Source organism: Passer domesticus (assembly GCF_036417665.1).
Source record: "Passer domesticus isolate bPasDom1 chromosome 8 unlocalized genomic scaffold, bPasDom1.hap1 SUPER_8_unloc_1, whole genome shotgun sequence".
In the NCBI taxonomy this organism is placed as follows: Eukaryota; Metazoa; Chordata; class Aves; order Passeriformes; family Passeridae; genus Passer; species Passer domesticus.
In genome coordinates, this window is record NW_026989900.1 from 132,055 (window position 1) to 147,235 (window position 15,181).

Here is a 15,181-nt window from a genome sequence, read left to right on the forward strand (position 1 = left end):
TATAATATTATTTTGATAATTTTCAATTATTATTTAATTATTTGCTAAAAAATGGTTTTGATTTTGTTTTGCTAATTGCTTCTCTTTTTCGTCCTTCTGTTATTTCTTCTTATCTTTCCTTCTCTTTTCCTCTCTCTCTGTCATACTGTCCCTGTTTTCTGAGGTATGCTACCAGCGTGAAGGAGACTTGAGACCTGCTGATGAAGACCCTTTCAAGACAATCGTGAGTCACGGGGTCGTGTGAGTGTCTGTCCAAAACTTCCCTCATTTTTTGCCTCTCGAACGTCATGAAAGCCAAGACCACCGGGGAAAGGAAAAGATCCTGTTCTGAAAATCCAGGTCTGTCTGGTCCATCAAGCCAGATTATTGCCTACGGGTGTGTTTGCTCAACTCATGGAACACTGCACCCGAGAAGGGGCAGTGTGCTCTCCTTCACCTGCATCACCTAGCAACGCTAGTGCTGGAATTTCTCCACCCTTCTGACTTAGCTGGACTTTCTCTCTGGAATGACCTTCCCGGGGGTCACCACAAAAGGACCCTCCATTCACCGTACATCAACCACCGTGACAGATGGACTGAGATGGGAGAAGGTTCTCCCTCAAGGACTGAGACATGCGACCCCTACATGGAAAAGCTCCCCTCTTCTTCCCAAAAGGACTGAGACTGAAATCCCCACCGTAGGGTGAGGGAAGGCGTACGTGGGGACCAAAGCAAGTTTTGCAAGCAACCACTGGACTGAGAAGACAATGGTTCTTGCCTATGACATCTGCTGCTGACGACACCTGCTCCTGATGGACTACTGATGGACTCCTTGTAGACTCTTTTGAAATGGGTCCCCTTCCCCCATTTCAAAAGGACTATAAAAAAGGTTAGACCTGACTGATACCTTTGAGATCTCCCCTGACGTGAAGACGACAGGCCTCTTCGTGGACCGGACTTCGAGGGACTTTGTCATCCGCACATCTGGTAGCTATATACCTCCTTGCCCTCCCTCTCTTCTTTTTCTTTTCCTTATTCTTTTCCCTTTCTTCTTTCCCCTTCTCTCTAACGCATCTTTGCTATGGCTATTTAATAAAAGTACATGTATTTCGATTTTACTGCAAATCCCCTCGTCGTGTCAGTTTTTTGCACCCTGAGATCAGTGAAAAAGAACCTACACGAATCACATCCTTAGGACGGATCGTGTCAGATTCCCACCAGCTCCAATCTCCTCCTGCATGAGCAGACTCACACCAAGGAGAAGCCATTTTGCTGCCCCGACTGCAGGAAGGGCTTCAAGCACAACTCGACCCTCATCACCCACCGGCGCATCCACACTGGGGAGAGGCCCTACAAGTGTCCCCAGTGTGGGAAGAGCTTCACCCAGAGCTCTCACTTGACCCAACACCAACGGAGGCACCAGTAAGGGAAGCTCTGCAAATGCCGTAGTTGCAGGAAGAGCTTCATGCCCAGTTGCAGCTTCATCCCCCACTGTAAGACCCACGTTGGGAAGAGCCCTGGTGATCAATGGTCCCTGTGATACATGCTGGGAAGACACCTGTACCTTTTCCTACCCTTGACAACGACATGATGTGGGCCTAACATGAGGGTCAGGCCATGGCCCTGTCATTACATTCACTCCCATCTCTAGTCAGTGCTAGGAGCACAAAAGAGACTCCCTGTCTCCCCGAAGAGAAGGGTACCCTTCCCGGGAGCGAGGATAAACATGGTTGGGTAGAGGCAGTCAGTGGTAATGTAGCTTTTCCTGCAAATCCTTTCTCTTATTCCTTGCTGTTATCGATATTGTTTCTGTTGCTGTTTGTTCTTTGTCTTGTTGCTATTCCCGATAAATTGTTCTTATCCCAGCCCAGGATCTTTGCCTTTTGTTCTTTCCATGGGAGGCAGGAGGGCAGTGAGGGCAGCGCGGTTTTAGCAGGAGCAGGACATTGGGGACCCGAAGTCCTAAACCTCAGCCGGTGGAAACCAAGCCCTGGTGGCCATGGCAGCAGCCTTGGGAGCAGGTCCCTGGCTGGGGCTGTGGGAACCTCTTCCCTCTGGTGCCCAGGGACAGGACTGGAGGGAACGGCTGCAGCTGAGTCGGGGCAGGCTCAGGTTGGATCTCAGGAAAAGGTTTTTGCCCAGAGGCTGCTGGGGCACTGCCCAGGCTCCCCAGGGAAGGCTCCCAGCTCCAGGGCTCTCTGAGCTCCAGCAGCATTTGGACAGCACTGCCAGGCCCAGGCTGGCATTGTTGGGGTGTCCTGTGCAGGGCCAGCAGTCGGACTCCAGGATCCTGATGGGTCCCTCCCAGCTCAGCCAATTCTGTGGATCTGGGGGAACAGGGGCCTGGTGATGGATGCCATGGAAACTGACCATAGCAACAGGGGCCTGGTGGTGGTTGCCCACTAAGGATCAGATTTGTCACAGGCTCTCAGAGGGGTTCCATGGGGACTTTCCAAGAGTCTCCAGGCTGTTCAAGAGCTGGAATGTCACAGGCAGAGACAGGGGCTCCATGGAGGCCTCCCAGGGGTTTCTGGGGATGGTAAAGAGCCCTGTGCTCAGAGGCAGTCACAGCCATTCCATGGTGACATCCCAAGGCACCTTGGGCTGCAAAGGCACCGATCTGTCACAGGCACTCACGGGGGCTCCACGGTGACATCCCAGGAGTCCCCAGGCTGCCAATGAGCTGGGATGTCCCAGACACTCACAGGGGCTCCAGTCATGGGCACAGTGGGAGCTTCAGGCAAAAGCTTTATTTCTTTTTTGGAGAAACTCCTGATGAGTCATGAGATGGAGAAATGACACCCAACAGACACCATGGATCCTCAAACCCCTGCAGGACCCCTAGACTTCCAAAATTTATTTTATTAGAGGAGAGTGGGAGTGGCTGGGTCCAATCCCAGCCCCAGACTTTGTAAAAGCTGTAAAAGATTAGACAGGTAGAATTGAACCTTAATGCAATTTGTCCCACAGGATTATCGATGGAATACTAGATAAATTAATATAAATACAGCTCTGATTGATTCTGATCATGATTAGACAGAATGGTTTGTTTACACCACAGATTAAATTTTAAAAAAGAGTTATTTACTCTACAGTATAGGAGCTATAACAATTATTAGCATATAGTGATCTAGGAAGCAATTTTGATGTCAACAGGGCCTTGCTGGAGTTGTTGGAGCCCATTGCAGGCAGAGCCTCCTGCTCCAGCAGGAACTGCCTTTCCTGTGGCAGGAGCAGGGCAGGTCCCGCTGCAGGAAAAGCCCCAGGCCAGCCCCAGCACAGGGAAGGGCTCGAGCACAAGGGCAGAGTGCCGTGCTGGGAGCTGTGCCAGGCAGAGCCTGAGGCGCCAAAGGCACCTTGGCAGCAGCAGCTGCTTGCAGGGCATGGCCAGAAGCCTCCCTTGGCAGCCCGGCCTGGTGGCCAGCACTGCAGAGCTGCTGCCTCAGGGCTCATTTCTGCCTGGGCTCTGAAAAGCCACTTCTGCTCCAGGAGCCTGCCTGGGAAGCCATTGGCCCCAGCACCTTGGGCACAAGATATGAATGACAAAACTCTTCATGCCAGCAGAGACAAGGCAGGGGCAGAGGAGAGGGGAGAGCCAGGCCCAGGGCACAGGGCTGCCATGGTGATGGCTGTGAGGTCACTGCCCCTGCAGCAGCCTGGCTGCCCTCAGCAGACATTCTGGCCAGAAGCGTTGTGAGGGGACCCAGCACATCAGAGAACCCACACAACAGGAATTCCATCCTTGGGGATGAGGGTGTTTCACTGGGTCAGGCTGCACAAAGCTCCTGCTCTTGGACAATTCCTGTGATTCCTGTGATGGGGAATCCAGTTCTCTGGAAAAACAGTTGCAGTTTTGTGCCACTGTCATAATTCTAAAATATTTCTCCTTCTAACAAATGTAAATCCACCCTCATTCAGTTGAGTGATATTGACTCCTGTTCTGTTACTGCAAGATGTGGGACAAAATAATGTTGACCACTATTTTTCCATTTTCACAGACCTTGAAAAGTAACCAAAAATCTCCCAAGATGGGGTTTGGATGCCTCATCACATAACCAGCAGGTAGAATGTGGTGGCTCTGGGCTCAGTGGTGTGGAGAATGAGGACAGAACAGGAGCATCCTGAGAGGGATTAAAGGGTGGTTTCAGAGAGGCTGGAGTTTTTCTTCATTGTATAAAACACCAAGAGAAAGAAATAATGGCACCAAGGGTGTGGAGTTCCCCTGCCCCAGGAAGTAGGGATTCTAGCCAGACAGACAGCATCAAGTGAGGAGTGTGATTTAAAGAGGATTCCGCCCCTCCACACTGTCGGGCATGCCCCTGCAAGCCCAGGAAAAGACACTCCACCCCATCTGGTCATATTTGGAGTGGCCACAGAACATTTTTCGTTTTCTGTAACCTCATTGGTCCAAATTCTACTGCAAAGTCCCCGCCATCGATTTTTCCATTGGTTGTCCTCCTCGACCCACTCCTTTGCAGTGCCCTGCTCCTTCTGCTATTGGACCCCGACCCTAAACTCCACCCCTACCCTGTCATATAAAACCCATGACAAGCCACCCCCCCCCCCCCCCCCTTAATTTCTTGTGTTGGTCCCTGGCACAATAAAGGATCCTGTGCTTTTCTAAACCAGTACCCATCCTGTTGCCTTCCTTTCCCTGTTGGTCATCGATGCCTGCCTGAGGTCTGAGACTCTGGGGCCTGGGGGAGTTGTTTTGCTGCTTACTGCAGTGCAACACAACACAAGGGCATCTGGGGAGGCCCAGACTGGACAGCAGGAGAAAGGAATTTCCTCCCCCAGGGCAGGGCTGTGGTGCAGAAGGAGCCTGGAGCAGCCCAAGGCTTTGTGTGGGCAGGCAGAGGCAGGCAGGAGGCAGAGCTGTCAGCAAAGGAAGGGGCCAGCCAGGTGGGGCAGCCGGGGGATGACGACAGCCTGCAGGGACAGAGGCGCAGGGCAGGGACACCGTAGGACAGCCTGGGCTGCACAGGGCACAGGGATGTGCAGCAGCTGCAAGGCCCTGACAGAGCCAACTTGGGCAGCACTTTGGCCATGGCTGCTGGCCCTGGGCCTGAGCCAGGAGCAGGAGACAAGTGACCCTTGCAGGCCTGGGGCCTCATGGCCTCCTTGTCCCTGCTCAGCAGCCTGGCAGGGGCTGCCCCATGGTGCTGCCCTTGGCATTGCACATCCCCACATGCCAGTGCCCATCCCGGGAAGAGCCCTGAGCAAGGATGGAGGGACAGGATCTGCCTGGCCAGGGGCTGGGACTCAGGCCTTGGCCCTTTGCATTCCTGAAACACATCCAGGTTTGCTCAGCACCAGAGACACTTTTCCCTTGCTTGTTTCCACCTGTGATCACTGCCTCCAGTGTTCTGCTCTACCTGGAACCTGGGAACACATTCACATGAGTTGTGTCCCTCCTTGGGACCCATTAGAAGTTAAAGAAAGTTTGAAGTTTGAATCTGATTTGGAGTTCTTGAGAAGTTCTTTGAGGATACTCTGAGGGACTGAGTCTGATGCAAAGAGCACCAAAGCCCCAGAGGGTCATTAAAGTCCTTGTGCTGTGTCTGTGCTGCTGAGCTGGGCCGGGCTCCTGGCCCAGAGGCAGCTCCTGGCAAGGGCAGCGCTGCAGAGAGACAGCTCTGGCCAGGAGCAGCTCCTGTGCACAGCCCAGCAGGGCTGGGGCACTGCCAGGGCAGCTCAGGGACACCAGCAGGGCACAGCCAGAGCTGACAGGGGCTCAGCACTGGCAGGGGCTGGGGGATGTCCCCGAGGGGGCTGTGTCACAGCGGCACCTCTGTGGCTGTGTCCTAGAGGCACAGAGCAGCTGTGATGTCAGCAAGGGGCTGTGTGACAGCACAGAGTGGGCTGTGTGAGCTCACAGACTGGGCTGTGACATCACAGAATTTGTTGTGTGAGGTCATAGAGGGGATTCTGTGACATCGCAGAGCAGGCTGTGACTTCATGGCATGGCTGTATGACATCATAGGGCAGGCTGTGAGGTCAAATTGTGTGCTGTAGCATTTAAGAGTGCCAGTATGACATCACAGAGAGGGTTTTGTGACATCACTGAGGGAGTTGTGAAATCACATAGCTGTCTGTGATATCATGGAGTAGAGTATGAGGCCATAGAGCAGATCCTGCCATCATAGAGGGTGGCTCTGTGGCATCAGAGAGTGGGTTGTGACATTCTAGGTGACTGTGTAACATCATAGAGCAGGCTGTGACATCACATGGTGACATTGTGACATCGCAGACTCTTCTGTGACATCTCAGTGCAGCTGCATGACATTCCAGGGTGACATCCCAGAGTTGGCTCTGTGACACCAAAAGGGTGCTGTGTGACATCATAGGGGGCTCTGTGACATCACAGGCTGACTGTGTGACTTCACAGGGGGCTCTGACATCACAGGGGCTGTGTGATGTCACTGGGGAGGTCACTCTGCCCCAGCTCCCCTCACAGTTCCCCCAGAGCAGTCCAATGCTGCTCGTGCACAGCGGGGTCCCCTGTCCCCCCGGGTCCCCCCGCTCCCGGTGCTGCAGCCTCCCCCAGAGGATGTTCCACGAGATCGACCCCAGAGCCTGACACGGGGACGGGGGGCCGGGGCCTTGGGGGGTGGGACAGGGGGACAGGGACCCCCCGGCAGCATCCCTGTGTCCCCCAGGGCCAGAGCCTGGGCCAGGGCTCCTTCACCCTGTTCTGAATGAGGTTTTGAGAGCGCTGAAAATATCCCCAGCAAGGGAGCAGCAACAACCAGATTTAATATTAAGGGACAGCACCACAAACTTCCTTGGCAAGACACATTGTTGACTGGACACTTCAGGCACACCAAAGAAACAAAGCAACAAAAAAACCAAACAAAATCCAGGCAATCGAACCAGTGATGAACTGAGAACTGTCCCTGACTCTGTGTGTGACACAAGGACAGTGAGGGCAATGGTAAAAGGAATACGGCCTAAAAGCGTAACAGAGCTCAAACGTAACAGGACTTAACTTGTACGTCAACCTTAAGTGATAACTTCAGCTTCACAATTTAGCAAAAGAACAGAGCTTAACAGTATTTAACCTAAATTATAACCTATGATTTTTCAATTTAATAGAGGAATAACACTTAATGATGTTCAGCTTAGCTTATAACATATTAAACATAACAACTTAGCAAAAGAACAACTCTTAGCAGCATTTAATGTCACTTAGACCTTGTGACTTAACCTTTCTTACAGGCCTGACTGACTCAGCTATCCAAGGCACTCCAACCCCTCCGAGAGCAGCATTTCTGCCACATTTCCCCAGCACATCAGGTTTGTGTCCTTTGAGGGACCAGGAACTGGTGAGACTAGAGGCACAGGAAGGTTTCTCTTCATGGAAAACAAAAAATGTCAACATGATAAAATTTAATAAACATCAAAAGCCTTCATTCAGTTTCTTGTGACATCCCAGCAACATCTGACATGTGCACCATCCACAAGGGATTGCCATACAGGAAGGATTTTAGACAAAGACATAAAAAGAGGTGATAGAAAAGATAAAACTACAACTAAGATGCTGACTAAGGAGGTATTTAAACTTCTGAAAGATTGGGCAATTCCCTGATGCTCAAATCATGAAGCCAATCAAGGATGATACATTGGAATCAGCAGAGAGCATCTGGAGGAAGACTTCTGGGAGCAATGTGAAGGACAAGGATCCAGCTGCTCTAAATGAAGAGATGTCCTTAGACATGGCCATTTCAAAAGGAGAGCTGGAAACAAGTAAAGGAGGGGGTCATGAAATATTAGAGTGAATGATGTTCATGGCAAAGATAGAGGGGAAGATCCGTATTTCTCCACTTGCCATAAGTAGAAGAATCTAGTAGAATCAGGAAATTTCTGCTCCTGGTGGGAAAACTTGGCCATTTCTTAAAAGTACTCAAATGACCCAGACAATAAAGATTTCCTTGTATATTATGAAATGTACAAATATTAAAACCTGTGCCCCTTTCCAGGCAGACATCAGCTGTGTGCCCATAAACAGGCAGCGCCACTTGTGCCCTGAGCTGTCCAGCTGGGATTGCATCCCTCCAAGAGCACCTGAGGGAGAGCAGAGCACCTTGCAAGCTGCAGATTGTCCCTGACAGCCCCACAGGGCTCCTGTGCCATCAACATCTGCTCTGCTCCAGTCTGAAACAGGGCCCAGCATGGTGCCGGGATCATCAGAGAGCTGAGGTGTGTGCTGGAATTCAATGCCCTCCCCATCCTGCAGCAGCCCTGCATTTCCCTGCTCCAGCCTTGGTCTGCAGCACAGCCATGGAGGCTCTTTGGGCTCCTGACTGTTCCTGCAGCCCCCAAGGGCAGCTGAGCTCTGCCTGTGGCACAGTCAGCCCTGGCCAGCGCAGGCCATGCTCAGCAATTGCTTGTGTGTGCCTGGCCTTGCTGTCAGCCCCGGCAGTGGGTGCGTGGCCCCTTGGTGGCCCTGTGCTGGCCCAGCCATGGTGGCCCAGCCCCTGTGCAGGCCCAGCCCAGGCCAGGAGCATTGCGGCTGGGAACGGCCCCTGTGCCGTGCTGCCCACAGCAGCCTTGGGACTCTGTGCCCCATGGCCTCCCTGCTGGGCAGCCTCTGCCAGCTCCTGCACAGCCCCTGGCCCCTGTGGGCCTGCACAGACAGCCCTGGCCCGGGCTCTGCCGGCCTCTGGGCCAGCAGAGAGGCTGGCCAGGCCTGGCCATGGCCGGGAACAGGCCCTGAGCCCCGCAGGAGGATGGAGCCAGGCCAAAGCTGGGCTCAGCAGCCAGGGCTGCCAAGGGCTGGGCACAGAGGCTGGCACTGACAAATGTCCTGGGCCCCCTCCCTACTCTGTCCATGCCCCCAAGGGCACAGAGCAGCCTCCTCTCTGGGGCACTTGCCTCTTTTCAATGCCTTGCACAGACGCTGGCCCTGCCCCACACGGCCTGGGCTGAGTCCTGCCCCTGCACGCCCAGCCAGGCTGAGATGGACACGGATGGTTTCTGGGGCAGGCTCTCTGAGCCCAGCCCAGCTCCCTGCAAGCTCTGCCAGCTGCCCTGAGCTCTGGGCAGCACCAAGGGCCTCTCCCCAGCCCAGCCCAGCTGGCTCTGGCCCCCCAGCTCTGCTCAGCCCAGGCTGTTCTGGCCGCTGGCCCCACGGCCTCAGCCCCTGCCAAGGGCACAGCAGCAGCTGCAGCTCACACAGGACTCAGCCCCAGCCATGGGGGAAGGTGCTGGGCCAAGGCCAAAGGAGGCTCCCTGGCTGCCCTGCTCCCCTCTGGCTCAGGTGCTGAGAGCTCTGCAGCCCCTGCTGCCATCCCATGTGCCCAGGGCAGCACAAGAGCCCCGGCCTTGGGGCCCTCAAGAGCTGCTCCTGCTCCAGGCCCAGGGCCCATCCCAAAGCTGGGGCAGCCACAAAGCTGTGCCCATTTCTGTTCATTGCTGCTCTGATGGGGATGGATCCTCAGCCACTTGGAGGTTGATGATGAATTTTCCTACTCCAGAGGCCTCTTCTTTCTTGAGCTCTTCAGTTCAGGAATTCAGTGAGAAAAGCTCATAAACATTTGTTCAACATGCCCAAAGAAGAAAAGCCATTTGGAATAACAGAAGTTTTCGAGTTTTCTGTAATTAATTAGACAGATATCTGAAGTGTATTCAAAGTGTATATACTGTCTTGAAAGCAATGCAGAGAGAACAGTTTGTTGTTTGATTTTCTTTCCTGTTTATAGATTGATATCAGCAATTTCCAGTTGATATTGACCCCCAGCACCTTCTAATGCAGACTGAATAGGTATGAAAATCAAGACCCTTCATGGCTGAGAGTCAATCAGACTGTGTCTCCTGCCCCCTCCCGACCATTTCCCTCATCCAACCCCTGGCACTCCTATGGATCAGGAATGGTGTCACCAGCAGGACCAGGAGAGCAATTCTTCCCCTGTGCTGGGCGCTGGTTGGGCAGCACCTCGGGTGCTGTGTCCAGTTCTGGGACCCCAAATTTAGCAAGAACGTGGAGGGGCTGGAGTGTGTCCAGAGAAGGGCAACAAGGCTGGTGAAGGGTCTGGAGCACAAGTCCTGTGAAGAGAGGCTGAGGGAGCTGGAGTTGTTTATCCTGGAGAAGAGGAGGCCTGGGGGAGACGTGGTGTCAGGGCACAGGTTGGACTTGATGATCTCCAAGGTCTTTTCCAACCTTGCTGATTCTGGGATTCTCTGAAACCACCCTTGCAGCAGTTGCAGGACGAGTCCTGGGCCTCCTCTTCAGAAGCTCCAGCAGCCCAGGTGCCTCAGCTTCTCCTCCGAGGCCCAAAGCCCATCCTGTCAGTCCTGCAGAGCCTCTGCAGCTTCTCCTCATTGCCCAGAACAGGGAGCCCCACAGGCAGACAGAGCAGCCCAGATGTGCCCCCCTGGCCTGGGGTGCCTCTGGCAAGGGAGCAGCACCAGGCACTGCAGGAGCCCACAGACAATTCCTACAGCACTTGGAGGATGATCCTGATCCCCACGGGATGTTCCCATGGTGCCAAGTCAGGAACTGCAATGGGGAGTGGGGCCAGAGAGGAAAGGGCAAACAGGGATGGGCTGTTTGCAGGGGAGGGAACAGGGCGTGGCAAGAGGAAGAATTTGGTACAAAAACAAAGGGGGAAAAAAAGCAAAGGTGAAGCCAAGGAAATGCTGAGGGCAGTTTGGGGGTGGCTGTCAGGCAGCCCTGGCTCTGAGTAATAGCATCTGCAGTGGGACAGGAATCTCCCAGCTAATGGGAACAAACTTTCTGGTTGACTGCAGAGGCCAGGACAAAGCTGAGTGGTTTCCCTGGTGTCCCCCAGTTCTTGCTGGCCCAGGGGCTGATGGCATTTGTGCTCCCTCAGGTTCATGTCCCCACAAGCAACAGCATGGAGGTGCTCCTGCCTGCTCTGTGCAATGCAAACAGGGGCTCCTGAGCCAGTGCTGCCGTGGCTGTGCCTGCAAGGATGCGGCACCTGTGTGAGCTGGGGGAGAGGCCAGGGCTGCAGAGGGGGGATGTTGTTGGCAGCTCCATCAGGATGCTGTGGGACGCTGCCCTGGGCTGTGCAGCGCACTGGGGATGGATCAGCCCCTGCTCTGCTGCTCCTTCCCGTCTCCCCCAGGGCCCTTGCAGAGCCCCAGCCATGCTGTTTGCCCCCAGCCTGCCCACGGCCAGCCTGGGGCTGCTCACCCTGGGGCTTTTCTGTGCTGAGCATTGGCCTGGCCGTGTTCTTGAGAGAGCCTGGACAAGGAGCCTGGAGCCCCCAGGCCCTGGCCTGAGGCGTCAGCGCTGCCCCAGCAGTGCCCATGGCCTGTCCCTGCTGCAGCCCCGGCACTGCCACCCCCAGGACTGTGCCCGGCCCCGAGAGCACTCAGGCCCTGCAGCAACACCAGGGCCACCAGGGCAGCGGGGCAGGGCCACGGCGACAGCACTGGCAACACCGAGTGCTGCTGCTGCTGCTGGGCACAGCTGCTGTGCCAGCACTGATCTGCCCCAGCTCTGCACACAGACATTGCTGCTGCAGCTCCAGAGAGGGCAACAAAATGGGGATCTGTGAAAACTTTTCTGGGAGATCATTTACTTCATTTAAAGCCACGGAGAGAACAGCCCCTCTTTGATACAGTAGGTGGGTCACAGAAAAGTGGAGAGAAACAAAATTAATGATGGCAGACACAGTTTATTTCCTTTGTGACCAATATTAAAAATCTAAAACAAAAGGAAAGAAAAGAATAAACCATCCACCAAATCCAAATATTTTCAAAGATGACTTTTCTTACAAGTGACTTGCATAAACTGGGCAGCACTTTAATGTTCCTGATACCATTCTGTGATGATTCTCCACACTGCAGCCTTTAGCTCCTTGTTCCTCAGGCTGTAGATGAGGGGGTTCAGGGCTGGAGGAACCACCGAGTATAGAACTGACAGGGCCAGATCCAGAGATGGAGAGGAGATGGAGGGAGGCTTCAGGTAGGCAAATGTTACAGTGCTGAGGAACAGGGAGATCACAGCCAGGTGAGGGAGGCAGGTGGAAAAGGCTTTGTGCCGTCCCTGTTCAGAGGGGATCCTCAGCACAGCCCTGAAGATCTGCACGTAGGAGAAAACCATGAACACAAAACAGCCAAATGCTAAGAAGGTAGTGAAAACTGAAATCCCAATTTCCCTGAGGTAGGATTTGGAGCAAGAGAGCTTGAGGATTGCTGGGATTTCACAGAAGAACTGGTCCAGGACATTGCCATGGCACAGGGGCAGGGAAAATGTATTGGCTGTGTGCATGAGAGCAGTGAGAAAGGCACTGGCCCAGGCAGCTGCTGCCATGTGGGCACAAGCTCTGCTGCCCAGGAGGGTCCCGTAGTGCAGGGGTTTGCAGATGGACACGTAGCGGTCATAGCACATGATGGTCAAGAGGAAATACTCTGCTGAAATGAAGAACAGAAAGAAAAAGAGCTGAGCAGCACATCCTGTGTAGGAGATGGTGGTGGTGTCCCAGAGGGAATTGTGCATGGCTTTGGGGACAGTGGTGCAGATGGAGCCCAGGTCGCTGAGGGCCAGGTTGAGCAGGAAGAAGAACATGGGTGTGTGCAGGTGGTGGCCACAGGCTACGGTGCTGATGATGAGGCCGTTGCCCAGGAGGGCAGCCAGGGAGATGCCCAGCAAGAGGCAGAAGTGCAGGAGCTGCAGCTGCCATGTGTCTGCCAATGCCAGCAGGAGGAAGTGGCTGATGGAGCTGCTGTTGGACATTTGCTGGGGCTGCACGTAGGGACCTGTTCATGGAGAAAGGACAGTGACAAGTCAGAAGAGGCTGCTTGGAGCCAAACCTGGGCCATTCCCTGCAGCCTGTCCTGCTGGGACTCACACACCTTTGTTCCTGCTCTGGGAAAACCTTCCCCCAGCTCCCTGCCTGAGCTCCAGCTGTGCTGGCTGAGTGTGGCAGGAGCAGCCAGGGCTGTGTGTGGGGGCTCTTGAGGAGCCATCCCTGCCCTGCTGCCCTGGGTTTGTGGCCATGTGTCAGAGACACAAGGTTGTATATTCAGGATTTTTCAGGGGAATCACTCCTAACAAGAAAAGCTTGGTACCATCTACACTTACAATTCTAAAGAATGGCAGGAGTTGGTTTTAGGAGTTGTTTTAAAACATCATTCCTGGCTTGCTGAGGTCAGAAATCCCCAGCATTTCTGTTACACTCAGAGTTTGCCACTGTGAGATGGGAGAGGCAAAGGATTCCCTGTGGCTCAGGGAAAGTGAGGGGCTGCATGGGCTTGTTCCCAGCTGCCCTGGCTTTGCATTTTTGGCTGCAATCAGAGCACAATCACACTCTTGCGTCACACTGGGATAAATCACACCCTGCCAAGAGCAAGGGGATCCCTGAATGTCTCACCCTCTCTCATGGTCTCTGGGCAAGGTCCCAGCACCCCCTTGTGCCAAGGACACTCACGACTCCCTTGGCAAACCCAGCAGCATTTCCTCAGCTGTGGAAGCTCTGCCGTTCCGCATGGGAGATTCAGGGAACTGCCAGAGCTCTGGCACAGATTTGCACCCAGGAGGGCAGCTCAGAGCTTGGAAGGGCACAGCAAGGAGATCCCCAGTTGTGCCCATGATGGGATCTCAGGGAGGGGGCTCAGCTCATTCCCCTTTCCCATGGACTGCTTTGCACGCAGCCCCACAGGTCCCAGGGGAGCTTGGACACCCCATTCCCATGGACAGCCCTGCCTGGCAGGAATGCCAAGGGCAGTGCCTGACTCAGCTGCTGCAAAAGCCAGAGCCTCCCTGAGAGCAGCAGATAACAGTGACAATATCAGGGCAGTGCACAAACAAAAGAAGATGCTGTGGTGCTGTGCCTGAGAGGGCAGGGCAGAGACAGCCGGGCACTCAGGACAGTGTTCCCGTGCCCAGCTATGCCCGGCACCTCCCACACACCAACAGTGCCCTCCTGCCCCAGCACTGCTCTCTTCAGCCCCCTCTCCTTACCTGAGCATCTTCCTGGGCCTGGATATTCCCTCCTGAGAGGAGCCTTGTCCCTGCCAGTGCTCACAGATCCCATCCCACCCTGTGTGCCCTGGCCCCGGCCCTACAGAAACCTGCCAGTGTGCCGGGCCCTGGCTGGGGCAGGCTCTGTGTGCAGGTGGGCAAGGGCAGCTCAGGAGAGCCCTGCTGGGCCCTTCAGAGGGGATGCTGCTGCTGTCCAGGGCTGAGGAGTGGCTGAGGGCCCTTTGGGAGGCTCACATTAGAGAGACTGACCACCCAAAGTTACAGTTCTGGAGTCTCTGTAAATGTTCAAACATTCCTTTGGTGATCCTGCTGTGTCCCTTTCAAGTCAGAAGGTTCTGTGATTCTGGGATTACAGTTCCTGTTCTGCCTCTCTCATCCCCCTGTTGTCTGTAATCAAAAGAGTAAAAACCCCTTGCAGCAGTGTTAGAACAGTAAAGTAAAAAACAGACCTTTATTGGAAATTTCCATGTGTCCCAGTGGGGATGGGGCACACCCTGATTTCAACAATTTATTCAGGTTGAATAATTGGGGTATTTAATAGGAAAATCCAATAGCTTATTGAATTGCCCCAGTTACACACCCCTGGGTCAACACATTGGAGTAGGTCCAAGGGCTTCTTTGCATTCACTTTTTATTATGATTGCTCATATTCTGCGGAAAAAAATGTTCCTTTTGTAGGTCCTCTTTCTCATAAGAATACTACACAGGATTTCAGGAATGGATTTAGACAATCAGCTCATTGTTCTAAAATCTGAGAGAAAGTTAGGAAACGTACTAAGGTTAATGAAGGATTACAGTTATAGGAGTATATTTTAGCAATTTAATAGAGTTAATTAAGAGATTAATAGAGTATTTAATATAGTAAAGTAAGGATTATAGTTTTATAACTATATAATAGTAATTTACAGGGCTACGAATACATGAAAAAATGTATTAAAAGCAAAAATCTTTTTGTCATCACCCCAAGTGGCCCATCCTTCTCCAAGCAGGAAATTGAAAACATTCTCAGGAAAGCTCCTGATCTTTCCAGCAATGCCAGGCTTACCTTCCTTGGGCAATGTCCTCTGGAGCTGTGCCCAGGCTGCTCTGGAGCTGGGAGCAGCCCTGCCCCACCCAGCCCCTCTCAGCAGCAGCACCTGCCCTGCTCAGGATGGCTCCTTCCCCCCACAGCTTCTCCCCAGTGCTGGGAGCAGTTCCCCGGGCTGGCTGAGAGCTGTCCCTGGCAGGCAGCAGAGTCCCTGCCCCAGC

General features: G+C 53.7%; 1 protein-coding gene across 1 annotated transcript; it reads right to left on the bottom strand.

Annotated features, from left to right (window-relative positions):
• Positions 1–11,752: 11,752 nt before the first annotated feature.
• On the bottom strand, positions 11,753–12,685 carry LOC135291574 (olfactory receptor 14C36-like). The gene has a single exon (XM_064405855.1). It carries the CDS (start codon positions 12,683–12,685, stop codon positions 11,753–11,755), a length of 933 nt encoding a protein of 310 aa, XP_064261925.1.
• Between the last annotated feature and the right edge of the window lie 2,496 nt (positions 12,686–15,181).